The sequence below is a fragment of the Coptis chinensis genome, chromosome 4 (assembly GCF_015680905.1).
Source record: "Coptis chinensis isolate HL-2020 chromosome 4, ASM1568090v1, whole genome shotgun sequence".
Lineage (NCBI taxonomy): Eukaryota > Viridiplantae > Streptophyta > Magnoliopsida > Ranunculales > Ranunculaceae > Coptis > Coptis chinensis.
In genome coordinates this window covers 24,074,825-24,089,657 of record NC_141459.1, presented here as the reverse complement: position 1 = coordinate 24,089,657, position 14,833 = coordinate 24,074,825, and the positions used below count along the sequence as shown (strand labels likewise).

General features: G+C 44.3%; 3 protein-coding genes across 4 annotated transcripts; 2 read left to right on the top strand and 1 right to left on the bottom strand.

The window, feature by feature from the left end:
* The first annotated feature begins 3,606 nt into the window (after positions 1–3,606).
* Positions 3,607–5,019, top strand: LOC147502798 (uncharacterized). The gene has a single exon (XM_086604613.1). It carries the CDS (start codon positions 3,607–3,609, stop codon positions 5,017–5,019), a length of 1,413 nt encoding a protein of 470 aa, XP_086460739.1.
* Positions 5,020–5,313: 294 nt separating this feature from the next.
* Positions 5,314–5,739, top strand: LOC147502797 (uncharacterized). Its single transcript, XM_086604612.1, has one exon. It carries the CDS (start codon positions 5,314–5,316, stop codon positions 5,737–5,739), a length of 426 nt encoding a protein of 141 aa, XP_086460738.1.
* Positions 5,740–9,955: 4,216 nt separating this feature from the next.
* CRR6 (chlororespiratory reduction 6) lies at positions 9,956–11,559 on the bottom strand. 2 transcript variants are annotated; one of them, XM_086607653.1, is made up of 4 exons: positions 11,090–11,559; positions 10,753–10,884; positions 10,462–10,670; positions 9,956–10,383 (listed from the first exon to the last, which is right to left on the bottom strand). In XM_086607653.1, the coding sequence occupies exons 1-4, from the start codon at positions 11,295–11,297 to the stop codon at positions 10,177–10,179; spliced, it is 756 nt and encodes a 251-aa protein (XP_086463779.1). In that variant the 5' UTR covers positions 11,298–11,559; the 3' UTR covers positions 9,956–10,176. The 2 variants fall into 2 exon arrangements, with proteins under 2 accessions (XP_086463779.1, XP_086463780.1); XM_086607654.1 differs by having other exon boundaries at positions 10,753–10,903; positions 11,090–11,224.
* Positions 11,560–14,833: the final 3,274 nt, after the last annotated feature.

Sequence of the window (14,833 nt, the reverse complement as noted above, 5' to 3'; positions counted from 1 at the left end):
TCAATGCCCCAAAAGGAGATGTTGAATAAGAAAAGAAAGAGCTGGAACACCATAGCCAGGACACAATAACGTGAGAGACAGGTGGACAATGCAAGAAGATGGGACACGAAAGGAGATCATGGGGAGAGGAGAGCAGTTAGAGAAGATGGGAGCGGTTAGAGAAGAGAAGGTGGTTAGAAGGGATATAAAGAAGAATGAGAAAGGAAAGGAAAAAAGAGAAAAAGAGAGAGAGAGAGGGAGGACTGAGTACAAGAGACCTTATTGGTTGTAATAAGTGAACATACATTTTGGCGCCGTCTGTGGGGACGAAGAGAGGCTCACAATCAGGTGATTGATAATAAAGGGTTATAGGATGGCAACAGTAGCTAAGAAAGCAAGAGGGAGACGCAAAAAAGTGAGGGCTGAGGGTGTTACAGAAGAATCTGTGAGTGTGGAGATAGAAGAGATGGAAGAGGTGGAAGAGGAGGTTCAAGAGGATGCGGGGGAAGCAACCAGGCTGTTACAGGAGGAGATAGGGAGGTTGAGAGATGAAAATGACAGTCTGAGGAAAGAAAGAGATTTCACACGGGGAAAGGAGGAGATCAGAGAGCCGGAGAATAGTGAGGTGCAAGGCCAGCATGAGGAAGCACATCTTTGGCCAAGAGGCGATCTGGGGGAAGGCATCACCATGGAGATGGTCCAGGCGATGATTGAAAAGGACAGAGAGATGAATCGGGTGGTGGAAAGAGAAATGCAAGGGGTGGTGAAGGTGGTGGCAGGTCTTAATCAGAATCCGCTGGCAGATGCGGTCTGGAACTCCGAGGTGCCCAAGAGGTTCGCGCAACCAAGATTTGAAAGATACGACGAGAAGGGCGATCCTGCGGACCACCTGCACCATTTCAGGCAGCAGATGCCGCTGTGGCAAGAGAACAAATATGATGGACTCCGTTGCATGATGTTTCCCACCAGCTTGAAGGGGGGAGCTTCAGACTGGTATTATCGGTTAGCGTCGCGGAATATAACCAAGTTTGAGGAATTGGAACAGGCATTCGTTGACCATTTTATCCACTAGAAAAGGAGGGTAGTTTATATAGCGGATCTGTTTAACGTCAAACAGAAGTCCCATGAAACACTTAAGGAATTCCTGTGTAGATTCAAGGAGGAGACTTTGAGGGTGGAAAGTCTAGATGAGCACACTGCCGTCATCGCATTCCAACATAGGTTGAAATCGAGAACTAGAGTCCACAAATCTGTGTCAAAAATCGAGGTCACAACCTTACATGCGTTATACCCGAAAGTGGAGAAGTACATACGTTATGAGGATATGTTGCAGAGAAACGCCAAGGAGCCCAGGAAGGCAGATAAATCATTACAGAATGTAGAACGAGATGAGCGGAAGAGCAGAGGTAAGACAGTGACAGGAGAAGGGGAATCTTATAGGGAAGAGTTACGCAAATCAGATAGAGGCAGAGACCAAGTTAGGAGAGACATCCGCGAAAGAAAGCCATATCGCGACATAGAGTCCACACCGTTGAATAAATCATTAGAAGAAATCTTGCCACTAATCAAAGGGCTGTAGTATTACGAAGGTCCGCAAAACATTCCCAGGGAATTAGAGGGTAAACCGTTTTGCGCTTATCACCAGATCAGAAACCATACCACCAATGAGTGCTTCGCGTTACGATGGTTGATCGAGAGAATGATAGAGAAGGGATTGTTAAGGGAGTTTATCAAAGAGGTACACCCAGTTGAAAGAGCATCGGCCGTGGCCAGAATCTTGGGTACAATCAATGTCATCTTTAGTGGAGAGACGTTGGGGAGGAGCGCTCACAGGGACAAAGTAAGAAGGATTGCCAGCTTACAACAAATAAATGAGGTTTCGTGTGTGCTGCGACCCGTACCAGGGGCCGCCATGGGAGACGGAAAGATTGAGTTCACCTCGAAGGACTTGGAAGTGGTAACCGTTCCCCATGAGGATGCATTGGTGATTACGGTAGCGGTGGGTAATTATATGGCAAAGAGGGTTTTGATAGATTGCGGGAGTGCAGTGGATTTGTTGTTTAGGGGTGCAATGGAGGAAATGTGTATTGAAAAGAGGCAGATGAAGCCCCTAAGGACGAATTTGTTTGGATTCAACGGTAGCATGACAGAGCCTATTGGAGAGTTCTTTGCTACCCGTAGAATCAGCCGGATTGGATCGCGGTTCACTCATTTCATGATAGTGGACGCCGCCTCTCAGTACAATGCGATCTTGGGAAGAAGATGGATTCACGAAATGAAAGCAGTTCCATCCACATTTTATTAGGTGATCCGTTTTCCAACCAATGGGGGAACATATGAGAGAAGAGGGGATCAGGTCACAGCTCAAAACATTCACCAAGTGATGGTGAGAGGACTAACCCACGCACCAGAGAAGGGAATGCAAGGGAAGGGCGAGTCCCCTCGCATAGCAATTAAAGTCCACGATTTCCAATGAAGAGTTGGCGGCGGGGGGAAAGACAATGGATGAGACACCGTGAACCTGGGTCAGGGGGAAGAAGAGAAACTGGTGTCTGTTGGGGCGGGGTTACCAGAGGTTTGGAAGGCGAAGCTGATCGCGTTGTTAACAGAGAATAGTGATGTGTTTGCATGGTCGATTGAGGATTTGGTTGGACTGGAGCCGGAATTTGCATGTCACAGGTTGCACATGCGAGAAGGTGCAAAACCAGTCAGGCAAAAGATGAGGGGAGTGAGGCCGCAGTATGCACAAGGGATAAGAGAGGAGGTACAGAAGTTGAAAGCGGTCGGAATAATCCGCGAGTGTCAGTTTACAGAATGGCTTTCAAACATAGTCGCGATTCCTAAGAAAAATGGATTTCACATATGTAAACCAGCAGTGCCCAAAGGATTGCTACCCAATGCCGCGAATAGATGAATTGGTAGATCGAACGACCGAAGTTTAATTTTTTTCCTTAATGGACGCCTCGATGGGGTATAATCAAGTGTTAATGTACGGACCAGACCAGGAGAAGACCGCGTTCATAGTAGAGGGAGGAGTGTACTGTTATACCCGGATGCCTTTCGGACTGAAAAATGCGGGGGCAACTTTTCAGAGGATAGGGGAGAAGATGTTTGAGGGCAAAATCCAGGAGGAAGATGGAGATATACATAGATGATATGGTAGAGAAGAGTACAACTGAAGAGGAACATCTGGAAGGATTGAGGGAAACTTTCGCTATACTGCGAAAATATAAGCTAAGGTTGAACCCTGAGAAGTGCACATTTGGGATGACATCTGGAAAGTTTTTAGGCTACATTGTCACATACCGCGGAATCGAAGCCAACCCGGACCAGATTAGGGCATTAGTAGAAATGTTGTCACCACAGAATGTGAAGGAGGTACAGAGGTTAGCGAGAAGAATCGCGACTCTCAATAGGTTCATTTCCAAGTCCTCGGACAAATGTAGACCATTGTACTTACTATTAAAGAAGACAACTGACTTCCAGTGGACCGATGCATGCGAAAGAGCATTCCAAGAGTTGAAGGGTTATTTAAGGAAGGCTCCTATCTTGTCACGACCGGGGTAAGGGGAAAAGTTGTATTTATACTTGGGTGTGTCAAAATACGCAATTAGCTCGGTGCTGATAATGGTGGTGGACAAGGCAGAGAGACCAGTGTATTTCCAGAGTAAAACCATGTTAGATGCAGAAACCAGATACAGCAGGATCGAGAAGTTTGTATTGGCCTTGGTGTTTTTAGCACTGAAATTGAAGCCTTACTTCGATGCTCACTCGGTGGTCGTGGTGACCAACTTGCCTCTCAAACAAGCGTTGAAAGCGGACAAATCGGGGAGAATGTTGAAATGGGCAGTGGTACTGAGTGCCTATGACATTGAGTATCAAATTAGGACAGCGGAAAAAGCACAGGCTATGGCAGAGTTCTTGGCGGAATTTCCCGCTGAAGACCTAACATGGGGGGACGAAATGATCATGGAACGGGAGGGAGAGGTCGGCCATGACCTTTTAGACCCTTGGGACATGAGGAATGGTTGGAGGGTGTTCGCAGACGGGTCCGTGACTAACATTGGCAACGGAATTGGAGTGGTATTGGTTACCCCAGAGAACAATCGCTTGGAACTGTCAATGAAATTGGGTTTTGCGGCTTCTAACAACGAATCAAAGTATGAAGCGGTAATAGCTGGGCTGGGATTAGCCGCGGATCTGGGAGTGAGGGAACTGATGGTTTATTCCAATTCTAACTTGGTGGTTTGTCAAATGAACGGAGAGTTCGCTGCCCGATGTTCCAGGATGGTAAAGTACTTGGAGGTATTGCAGAGAAAGGCTAAAGAGTTTGATAAGATCCGTTTCGCTCATTTAGGACGCGGCGAGAATAGACATGCTGATGCATTGGCATATGTGGTCGCAGTATTGCCTGGATCCGAAGGTAGATCAATTGAGATCAAGGTGCTAAGCAAGCCAAGTACCGCCGATAATGAAGAGGTTCGGATGACCACGGAGGAAGAACTTGGATGGATTGAACCCATAAAGAATTTCTTGTCCGGGATAGAGATCGAGGACAAACGAGAGAGAAGGAGAATGGAACAGGTATCCCAGAGATACACATTGCTTGATGGAGACTTATACAGACGAAATATCAGTGGACCGTTGTTGAGATGTTTAGGGTCGCGGCAATCTCAAGAGATCTTGGGAGAGGTTCATGAGGGGGACTGTGGGAGCTATTCGGCTGGAAAAACGACTACGCATCGCTTGTTATCCCAGGGATATTTCTGGCCACACATGAAGAGGGCAGCAACAGAGTATGCCAAGAGGTGTGAGAAATGCCAACGATTTGCACCATTGATACATGCTCCAGCTGAGCCCTTGCATAAGGTGTGCAGTCCTTGGCCGTTCGCAATATGGGCCCTTGATATAGTAGGGCCGCTACCGATGGCAAGTGGTAAACGACGGTATATGTTAGCAGCGATGGATTACTTTACAAAATGGGTAGAGGGTGTGGCGCTCCAACAGATTAAGGAAGAACAGGTGAAGAAATTCCTATGAGAGAATATAATTTACCGGTTTGGGCTGCTACATACCATAATTGCTGATAATGGTACGCAGTTTACAGGTAGGAAGGTGCGAGATTTCCTCTAGGCGTTCAAAGTAAAACAAGGATTCGCGGCTCCTTACAACCTAGAGGGGAACGGGCAGGCAGAATCTTCCAACAAAACAATCATGAACAATTTGAAGAAAAAATTGGAGGATAAAAAAGGCTCTTGGGCTGACAAGTTAAACCAGGTTCTGTGGGCATATCGAACCACACCGCGAACATCCACGCATGAGTCGCCGTTTGCTATGGCGTATGGGGTGGAAGCAGTGATTCCGGTAGAAATGGTGGCGGCCACAACTCAAACAAGAGCGGTGGAGGAAGGAGTCAATGAGATGGTATTGGCCGCAGAGTTGAATCTTATGGAGGAAAGGAGAGATATAGCACGCATCAGACTGGAGGAGTACCATAGAAGATTGCAAAGACAGTACAATAAGAGAGTAAAGCCGCGGCAGTTTCAAGTGGGGGACCACGTTCTGAGACTAGTAACACCGGCAACTAGAAAGGAGACGGACGGGAAACTAGGGCCAAACTGGGAGGGGCCCTATACCGTGGTAGAAAAGGGGAGCGCTGGAACCTATCGGCTGCAGACACTGCAGGGAAAAGACATCGTGAGGCCTTGGAACCATAATGTTGAAGAGCTTCCAGGAGTGACATATTGTATAGTGTTTTGAATCAATGACAAAGGCAGCAACTTCTAGAAATGTAGTTATATTTTATGATGATGTTTGTGTTACATATGTTATCAATGAATATAATACTCCTTTGTCCAAATGTTCAATTACCTTTTTGGCTACAAGTAAGCAGAGATGGGCTAAGAAAGAGGGGGTCCAACAGATAACTTGGGGGCAAACTGAGCTGCCCCCAGATAACTTGGGGGCAGAAGAAGGGGGAGAGTCCCTTTGTTAACCACGAGGTCCAAACCCAACTTGGGGGAAAATTGAGCTGCACCAACTTGGGAACATATCGGAGATAAGCTGGTGAGCCTTCCGCGGACGACTAGGTCCGAAACCAATGTGGAGGTGAGCCCTTCGCAGATGATGAGGTACGAAACCAATTTGGGGGCAAATCGAGTTTCCCCAAAGGTCTTAGTGAACAAACTAGACAATTGTGGTGTTGAGTGAAAATTGTTATACAATATAATAAAACACATTGCCCAGGAAATAATAAATTACAGCGAACCCACTAGTTAAAATAGCAAAAGATAAGTGTTTGCCCGCTGGGACTACCGAGAAATATGGGACCCGAAGTATGCATACAAAATGTGTGAAAGCATAATATCACCCAACTAAGTACATGAGAAACTATCTCCCAAACTACTACTCATTGGCCGCATCCTGTGGAGTAGGATCCTCAGCTTTTTGGGGTGAGCCTTCGGATATTTCTACTACCGCATCATCTGCCCCTGAGGTAGTATTGAGATCTCCTTTGAATGTCGGCGGTGAAGCAGCGGAAGTACCAACAGTCGGGGTAGAGATGGAGGAGGGCACATGGATGAGTCTTCCAGCAGCAGTGAGCTCTTCTAGCTGGCGTTGAAGCTCCCGGGCAATCTTCTTTTCAGCCAATTCACGAAAGCGATCAGATGCAACTTTCAGCGATTGCTCAAGGGAGGCTTTTGCTGCTGCCTCAAGGGCTACTTTCTCACTCTCCATCTTAGCCTATAGTTTAGACTTTTGTTGGCTGAAAGCCTCCTCAGCGGACTGATGCGCCTTGTGGGATTTGAGAGCCGCGAGACGTGCTTCATCGTGTTCTTTCTCCAAGCGTGCGCATTGCGCTTTCCAGCCTTCAGGCCCGTTGATCTCCTATTTCACCATGTCTAGGGTATCCAGGGTGTTGGTTAGGCCGCGAATGACATAGCCTATATCCAAGCTTAACTGAACATAAATGAGTTATTAGATATGGTGTTAACAAGGAAAATGCATCAAGGCAACATAAAAGATGTACCTTTTCCTAGCCAGTGTAAAAAATGGCGGTGGGTGGCGAAAAGGTCCCGAGTCGCCGTGAGGCTGGTCCCGAGGAAGATAGAGGCCCGAAGAATAAGCGTGGCGACCCACTCGCAAAGCATTGTCTAGAGCTGAGTCTCGGGTGGTCACCACGCGATCCCTAGCCTTGAAGTCAGGACGCTAGACTTCAGGCCCAACGGGGATGGGATCCTTGCCTGGGCAACGGGCAGGAGCTACAAGCCGCGGTATTACTGGGGTTGGGGCAGAAAGGGTAGCGGGAGTCCCCATAGTTTTGCATCGGTTAGCGGGCGGGCTCTTCGCCGCAGAGTCATTGTTGCCTTCCTCTTCATCGCTGTCCCAGAGTTTCAGCTTGGTGACATCCATGTCAGGGGGTTGTAGAGGGGAGCCGGCAGCTTCAAAGTCGTCCTCCCAGTCAGCAAGGGAAGAGTATGGGGCTGGGGCAACTGGTGGGCGGACTGTTAACGTCTCCGCGGTATGAGGGTGTGATTGAGCTGCCGCGGCTCGTTGGGCAGCAGCTTTGGAGCAAGAAATCTTCTTGGTGTAGCCCCTCCTCTTGGTATTAGGAGGGGGGGAAGCTTTGGGCAATCGTTCCTTGGGAGGAGGCAGACAATAGAAGGGTCCTTGGTACTTGCCGAAGTCTTTGAGAGAGGAATCCAGAAGAAAAGGGGTGCCTTTCTCCAGATCGATACCTAGAACGTTGCACTGATCACTACCTAGTACACGGAGGTTCTGGAAGATGTCTAAGAAGACACCGGCGTATATCTGTGAGTGTGAGTCGGGTCTCCAACCTGTGCACAAGAAAATTATAAGGTGTTAGCATCGCGATAGACGCGGTCAGACTACACTTACCGCTTGGGAAAAAATGTAAATGCCTCAGAGAGACTTCAGAAGGTATGTCTGCGGAAAGAAAGCTCCCAGACACATACAGCGGATAGTGATACCACACTTTGTTGGAAGTAGTGATGTTGAGAATGAATGACTTCTTCCGCGGACGGCTACAGAATGATTGGTAGCCTACACTCCCGAATTTGGTACTTTTCTTTATGTAATAGTAGGCAATAATGTCTCGAGCTGGATTTTGGGGGAGTTGGTTTTGTTATAGAAGTTAGCGGCATACATGACTCGCCAGAAATAACCAATACCCTGACACGGCGGAATATTGAAATGATTGCATACTTCTACATCTAACAAGGATAAGGGAAAGCGCAGACCGGCCACTATCTAACCTACCGTAGCGACAAGAGTTCCTGCCTCCCGGCCGAGGTTTGACCAGGTGAGGGAAGTGAGTAACCCCAGACACGTGCTCTAAAACCACATCGTCTGGGATATCGTAAGCCTCCTTGACCGCAGCTAGGTCTGGTCGGCGGTAGTGTGAAGGGGGAGGAGGGAGTTTAAACAATCTTCCAGAGGTGGAGGGGACAACGATAGGGCCATCCGAGTCCGAGGCCGCGGACTCAGATATTTCAGCAATGTGGCTACTGGACCTAGAGGGGGGAGACCTAGATCTGTGGGATCTGGCGGCGGATGAGCTTAATTGTCGACTCAGAAGCTGACATGGTGCAAACGACACTAATTGCAGAGATTAAAAGATGAAAGATTTAAAATGCACAAGTGGGAGAATCCACAGGTCGCCAGCGAACAACAAAGCTAAAGTGCGTAACAAAGATTGAAAGAGAGAAGGAAAAAGAAACAAACCTTTTCCACGAAGCAGCAGCGGGCAAAGAAGATAGCAAGAGTCGAACCTGGTGCGAAAGCAGTGGAGAATCAACGCGAGGAAGGAGAGAAGTGTGGAAACAAAATGACTAAGGAGAACGAAGGAAGAGAGGGGGGTTGGAAAGAGAAGTGTGAATGAAGAAACAAAATGAGGTGGGAGAGAAAGGGAAGGGTTTGAACGGGTTTGGAAGCGCCAGGGGTACCAATGTAATTCCCAGAGTTCAAAAACCGAAGAATCAGAAGGATGGGTCAGTAAGTGAGCGACACGTGGAGGGTAAAGAATGAGGCGTCAGGTTATCGCAGGCCATCATGATTATTGGAAGAGTGCAAGACACGCGAGGTGTATGGAGCACGCAAACAGAGTTAGGGTGACACGTGTTAGGAGGAAAGGGCCCAATGCTGGATAACAAGGCTTCCACTTTTCTATGGGTTCCAGCATACAAAACCCAAGCACCGTGGTGTTAGTGGGAGAGGGTATCTCGGACCCCGAACTAAGAGTCCGAGGACCGAGAGGGGGCATCTGTATCGACCTAATTCATGACCACCGAGACGACAGGTGACGAGCCGAGGTGACATAATAAAAGAAGGAGAATGAGCACAGGATCCAGTCTGCGAACAGAGAAGTACCGCGGAATCCGGAAGGGCATAGGGGTCAGCGGAGTACCAATTCCCCAAAAGGAGATGCTGAATAAGAAAAGAAAGAGCTGGAGCACCATAGCCAGGACACGATAACGTGAGAGACAGGTGGACAATGCAAGAAGATGGGACATGAAAGGAGATCATGGGGAGAGGAGAGCGGTTAGAGAAGATGGGAGCGGTTAGAGAAGAGAAGGTGGTTAGAAGGGATATAAAGAAGAATGAGAAAGGAAAGGAAAAAGAGAAAAAACGAGAGAGAGAGAGAGAGGACTTACTGAGTACAAGAGACCTTATTGGTTGTAATAAGTGAACATACAATAACTCATAAGGGAGTTCAAGTTTGTGGTCAGTTATAGGACATAGGCTACTTAGCAATTTGCAGACACTGATAAATTGGGTGCAGGGGAGGGAAGTAAAATTTGTCATTTGACAGTTGATACGAACTAAAGCATACATAATCTCAGCTGACAAAAACAGAGGCCCTGAGTCCAAAGGGTGTGGTTGTATTTTAATTGAATCAAAATCCATTAGAAGGGTGTTTTGCAGACAGTGGCTTGTTTTAAACCAATACAGTATGTCGACAAATATCCTTTTTATTGTAATCCTGTCTGTCTAAGCATTAGCATCCCCAAAATGGAATCTGCAAAAATCAGTTGCATTTGATAGATTTAAATCAAGGCCTAATTTCTTCTGATTGTAGATTTAACTCCATCACGAAGAGATAATTCTTGGCTTCTGGACTACCTCCAAAGGCCTAGTAACCCTAGTTACATATCAAAATTTCAAGCCATTCTTGAATCATGATGGAAGATGAGGAGTTTCGTCGATTAAATCAAATAGTTCATCTCCAATGCCGAATCCAAGCATTCTAGCCATGCCACTAGTCTTCAACTTAGGCTTTGGAACATTGTTCTGTTTCAACCAAGAGTAAACTATAAAAACTTTCTTCATAACAAACAATTCCAATGCCTCAGGATTGAAAACAACACCCATTTTCATGCTCATCTGCCAATAAGAAGTTCAATTCAAGTTAACAATCGAACAATCTGTCTATGTATTTGCTACACCTATCAATTGAATTACCTGGTGAGGCACCAACATTGATGCATATCGAGCGAGCTCCCCAGCACGCCAGTCTAACACAACGGGCAACCACGGATAGGCAGCATCAAGTCTCACATACCACAATCTTATATCAGGAAATTCTGATAGTTCACGAGGATCATATGGATCTTCTCTAGTATAGTTTATGGTAAAACCTAACGTACGTTCTAAGAGCTCCTTGGGATCAGCTGCATAAATCATACAAAGCTCTTCAATATTAACTTTGACTAAGGAATCCAAATTGAAATTAATTTCCTACTCACTTATTACCTTCTGAAAGTGGGCTAATTTTAGTAGCAGTCTGGAATGGTGAGAGGTCAAGATGCCGAATAAGATCATTATCTATAACAACCTCGATCCTTCCTTCGGTTGGTGGAATCGGCGCTGAAACATTGGGTGTATCTGTCTCCATGGTCATGAACTGTAGTCTGAATCAATCTATACAGGTAGAACGAAGTTCCAATATGCTAAACTTCAAGAGACTAATAAATAGCTGCCGTTAAGTTGAATACGGACCATGCTCAGTTGAGAGCTTATAAAATCAAGTAACCAAAAAGTTCTAGAGTTAACCTTAATCAAAGAAAGAAAAAATCCTTGACATGCTTACCATCTTCGTCGTCATGTAGAGAGAGGTCGTAATTCCCTGATGGATTGAAGGAAACCAAGGCACCAACTTCGCGCTTTTGACAGGATTGCAAAATGGGAAGAAAAGAGATAGAATTAAAAATCGGTTTGCTTGTAGTCCATGCAGTGAGGAATGGAATGGTCTGCTTAAGTGAAGGGAGAAGAGGAAATGAGGTAGTCGTAACCGCCATGAGTGTGCTAAAAAGTTATTTATCTGCACGTGTGTAGTTCTCAACACTTCAAATACTGACATGTTAGTTAGTTTCAGTTTCTCGTTCTGGGTTCCATCGTGACCGTATATACGCACTTTACTTCAATGGTATTCACTTCTAAGACTATCCTATCTGATAATTACCAATGACGCTATGGCTCATCAGTGTTTTAGTTAAGCTAGCAACCCAAAAGAAGGTTGAACCTGAAATGCAACCATGTTATAAAAGCAGGGGAAGCAGAGGTGGAAAATGCTAAAGGAGAGGATAAAAGGACAGGATGAGATTTTGGATTTACCTAGCTATGGACGAATGGCTGTTGTTGAGTTGGCTTATGAATGCTCTTCAACATGACAACATCTATCTACCAAGGCCTCACAACCCAATAAGATACACCACCACTCAGCTCACCTTTACATAGTTATATCACATTATTTACAAATCTCAGTCATTTTGCAAGCCTACAAGAATGGTGGGCTGTTCATCTTCTGACGTTTGATGATGACGAAGGTGATTAATCCATAAAAAATGTAATTAATTTCCTTTTAATCGAACAAAAATTCTGGAATGTGTTCTTCAACAATTGAAAAAGATTAATGGATAGAAACTTGGGGCAAATTACAATTATTTGTACTTGAGTGAAACTATCACTCAAATCGCCAAAATAGTATTTCGTGGAGAACATGTCAAACGGCTGTTTATGGAAGTGCAGAGACAATTTTTCGACCATAATGCATGTCAACAAGGTGTCGTACGCCCTTAGTTTAGCGCATCCAAAGGTTAAGGTGTATATCAAAAAATGCATTTCAACTTTAGATGGATATGCAAATTTGACACCATGAGATTAAGCAAATTAAAGGCAACCTAGAAGCTGTGCATTAGAAAGTCGAGATAATGTTTTTAGTAGTTAATGGACAATCATATTGAACAGTATATGGATAATAATGAGGTCCAACTACCAGTAAAAATTTGTGTTAGGGGTTTCTTGTAACTTTAGAAACATAGAAAAGAGAAGAAAATTACCAACAGAAATTAGAGAATCAGAGTGGCAGTGACCAGTGAGTGAGGAGGTACTCCTCTAGTCCCGTTGCTTGAGGTAGAAATGCTCATGGCAGGGAGGACTTTCTAAAAAAATCCAATTTTTTCAGAAGCCAAATCTTTTCCAGCTCCGATCCAATTTTTAACTTTTTTCCCATTCAAAATTTTCGGTATCAAAGACTATGAATACTGAGTAGTTGAGAATGTTCTCAGTGAAACACGTCAACCCCCTTTTTACTCTAATAGAGACACGTCACCCTCTGCAAAAAAAAAACAAAAACAAAAACAAATCCACGCCCTTTTCAATTGTTCGTAAAAAAAAACTAAAAAACAGAAAGCACAAAAGAAAAACCTCTCTCTTGGAAACTGGTGGAAAAGAACACAATTATGCTTCAGTCTCAAAAGGAGCAAAGGTCTTAGCTTTTAACAAAAAAGCGAAGGGTGCCTCCAATGTATTAGGCAAAGACAAGGATAAGTACCTCTGGAATCCTGTTCCGCTAAGGAAAAGTTTGTAATCGTTGAACTCTCGGAAGAAACTTTAGTAGATACAATTGAAATAGCAAACTTTGAGCATCACTCATCCAACTTGAAGGCTTTTGAGATATTAGGAAGTTTAGTTTACCCAACAGACAAGTGGGTTTGTCTCGGAAATTTCACAATTTGGGAATGTAAAGCACGCATACAGAGATTTATACTCGGGATCCAAAATGGGTGAGATATTTGAAACTGAATTTGTTGAGCCATTATGGCGCAAAATTCTCTTGTATTAATCGAGTTCGGTTGAAGTATATGGAGTGGATGTTGTTGAGAGAATCTTTGGAAGATTTGATTTTAGATCAAGATCATCCATTTACGCCCGAGGAACCAAAAGTTGAAGCAACGCCCAAAGTTAGTCACCCGAGAGACAAGCTGGCGGCGATGAATTATTCGAGGACTTTGTGTTTAAAATTGATGATGATTCTTCACCGAGAAGTCTCATGTGAAATCTGAAGTTTGAAAAATAATTCCCCTAATGCAGTTCTAGAAACACGCTCAGTGATTTGGGAGGGTTGCTAGGGATCTTGTTCTCAAAATATTGATGCAGAAAGTTTGATCTCTCGATTTGAACTTAGTTATTTAACTCCAGATATGGGAGCATTTTCAAAGAGCTTGACGATGAAATTGCTGCAAAAGATGAACTTCTAGAGAAAATCACATCTAATCTAAAGAGTTGTGTTCGCAGCAATGAGGTCAATGTATGTAACTTTCCTTTTTAAATCTTTTGGTGGAGTTCTTGAGTCCAGTAACCATGAAACTCATAATTTTGTTTCTTTGCAGGCTAAAGATGTCGCTGATCTTATCACTTGGAAATCTCTTATTTCCTTGCAAATGGATACTTTAGTCAGAGATAATGTTATTCTCAGGTGGGAGTTCTTCCTTGAACTTTACTCACTCACTATCTTTAATACTAATGAGGTACCTTAAGATTCTCATTTCATCCCAGTTTGGGTAAAACCATTCTGTGTCAAATGCATCCTAGCCCTAGGTGTTATTCCCAATTCGAGTTGTCTAAGCCTTGGGTTCTGTTTCACTTCAAGGAGAGAGGGTGGAGGAGAGGTATTGACTTGGACGATAAAAATTAGAAAGTTTCTATAAGCTCACAAAATACATTAGAACACAAGAACTTCTCACTTCATAGGCAGTGCAACCGTGTTCGATGGGATTCCAGTCCAATAGTCGAGAACAAGTGCATTGAGATTATCCACATCCAAAGTTCTCGAAGGTTGTCTTAAGTTCTCATACATAGATAAGATCACCTTTTTAGCTATGAAATTGTTGTTTGTAGTCCAAGAAGATACAGTGTCTAGGTTGACATAGATTGTGTCATGGTGCTCAATTTGTATTTTATTATTTTTGAAGTGTTGAGATAGAGACGTTTAAAACCCTATTTTGGATGGTGCATGCAGGAAGAAATGAAAAAGTTACTTGGGCTAGGATATTCATTTTGCCCATCAGAGGGAATGTTGGTTGACTACATACTATTTGAGGATGAAGATTATGGATGAACTGATTGATTATTGCCTTATCGAGGAGGTCGACAATGTCTACGCCATACATCCTCAAGATCTTGCAGGTTTCCTTTTTCTTATAAACACTTCTGTTTTTGTAGCGATCCTATATTTATGTTTGAATTGGGATAAGGAATATTCCAAGTTCAATAGTTCTAGAGAAATTAAGAAGACTGCTGAAGATCTGGACGACTTTTTAAGCAAAGTACTTATTTCATTGTATTTTGATTTCGGGCATGGCTATTAGATTAATCTATTCATTGATGATGATCTCACATATAAGCACACATTCTGTTTATGGTCAAGAAAGGAGCCCGTGTTTCAAATGAGGAGATTTTAGGATTTGCAAAGTTGTTCAACGATGATAAAGCTTCAGATCCACAAGATAAATTTGAAGTCCATGTCAATTGTTTTTCTTTTCTCTCTCTTCAG

Excerpts from the sequence above, each read along its gene's own strand:
- LOC147502798 (XM_086604613.1), top strand. The coding sequence starts at position 3,607 with ATGGTGGTGGACAAGGCAGAGAGACCAGTGTATTTCCAGAGTAAAACC.
- LOC147502797 (XM_086604612.1), top strand. The coding sequence starts at position 5,314 with ATGGCGTATGGGGTGGAAGCAGTGATTCCGGTAGAAATGGTGGCGGCC.
- CRR6 (XM_086607653.1), bottom strand. The coding sequence starts at position 11,297 with ATGGCGGTTACGACTACCTCATTTCCTCTTCTCCCTTCACTTAAGCAG. Across the intron at positions 10,885-11,089 it reads TCTACATGACGACGAAGATG|ATACACCCAATGTTTCAGCG; the intron begins GTAAGCATGTCA and ends CCATGGAGACAG. Across the intron at positions 10,671-10,752 it reads AATTAGCCCACTTTCAGAAG|CTGATCCCAAGGAGCTCTTA; the intron begins GTAATAAGTGAG and ends TGATTTATGCAG.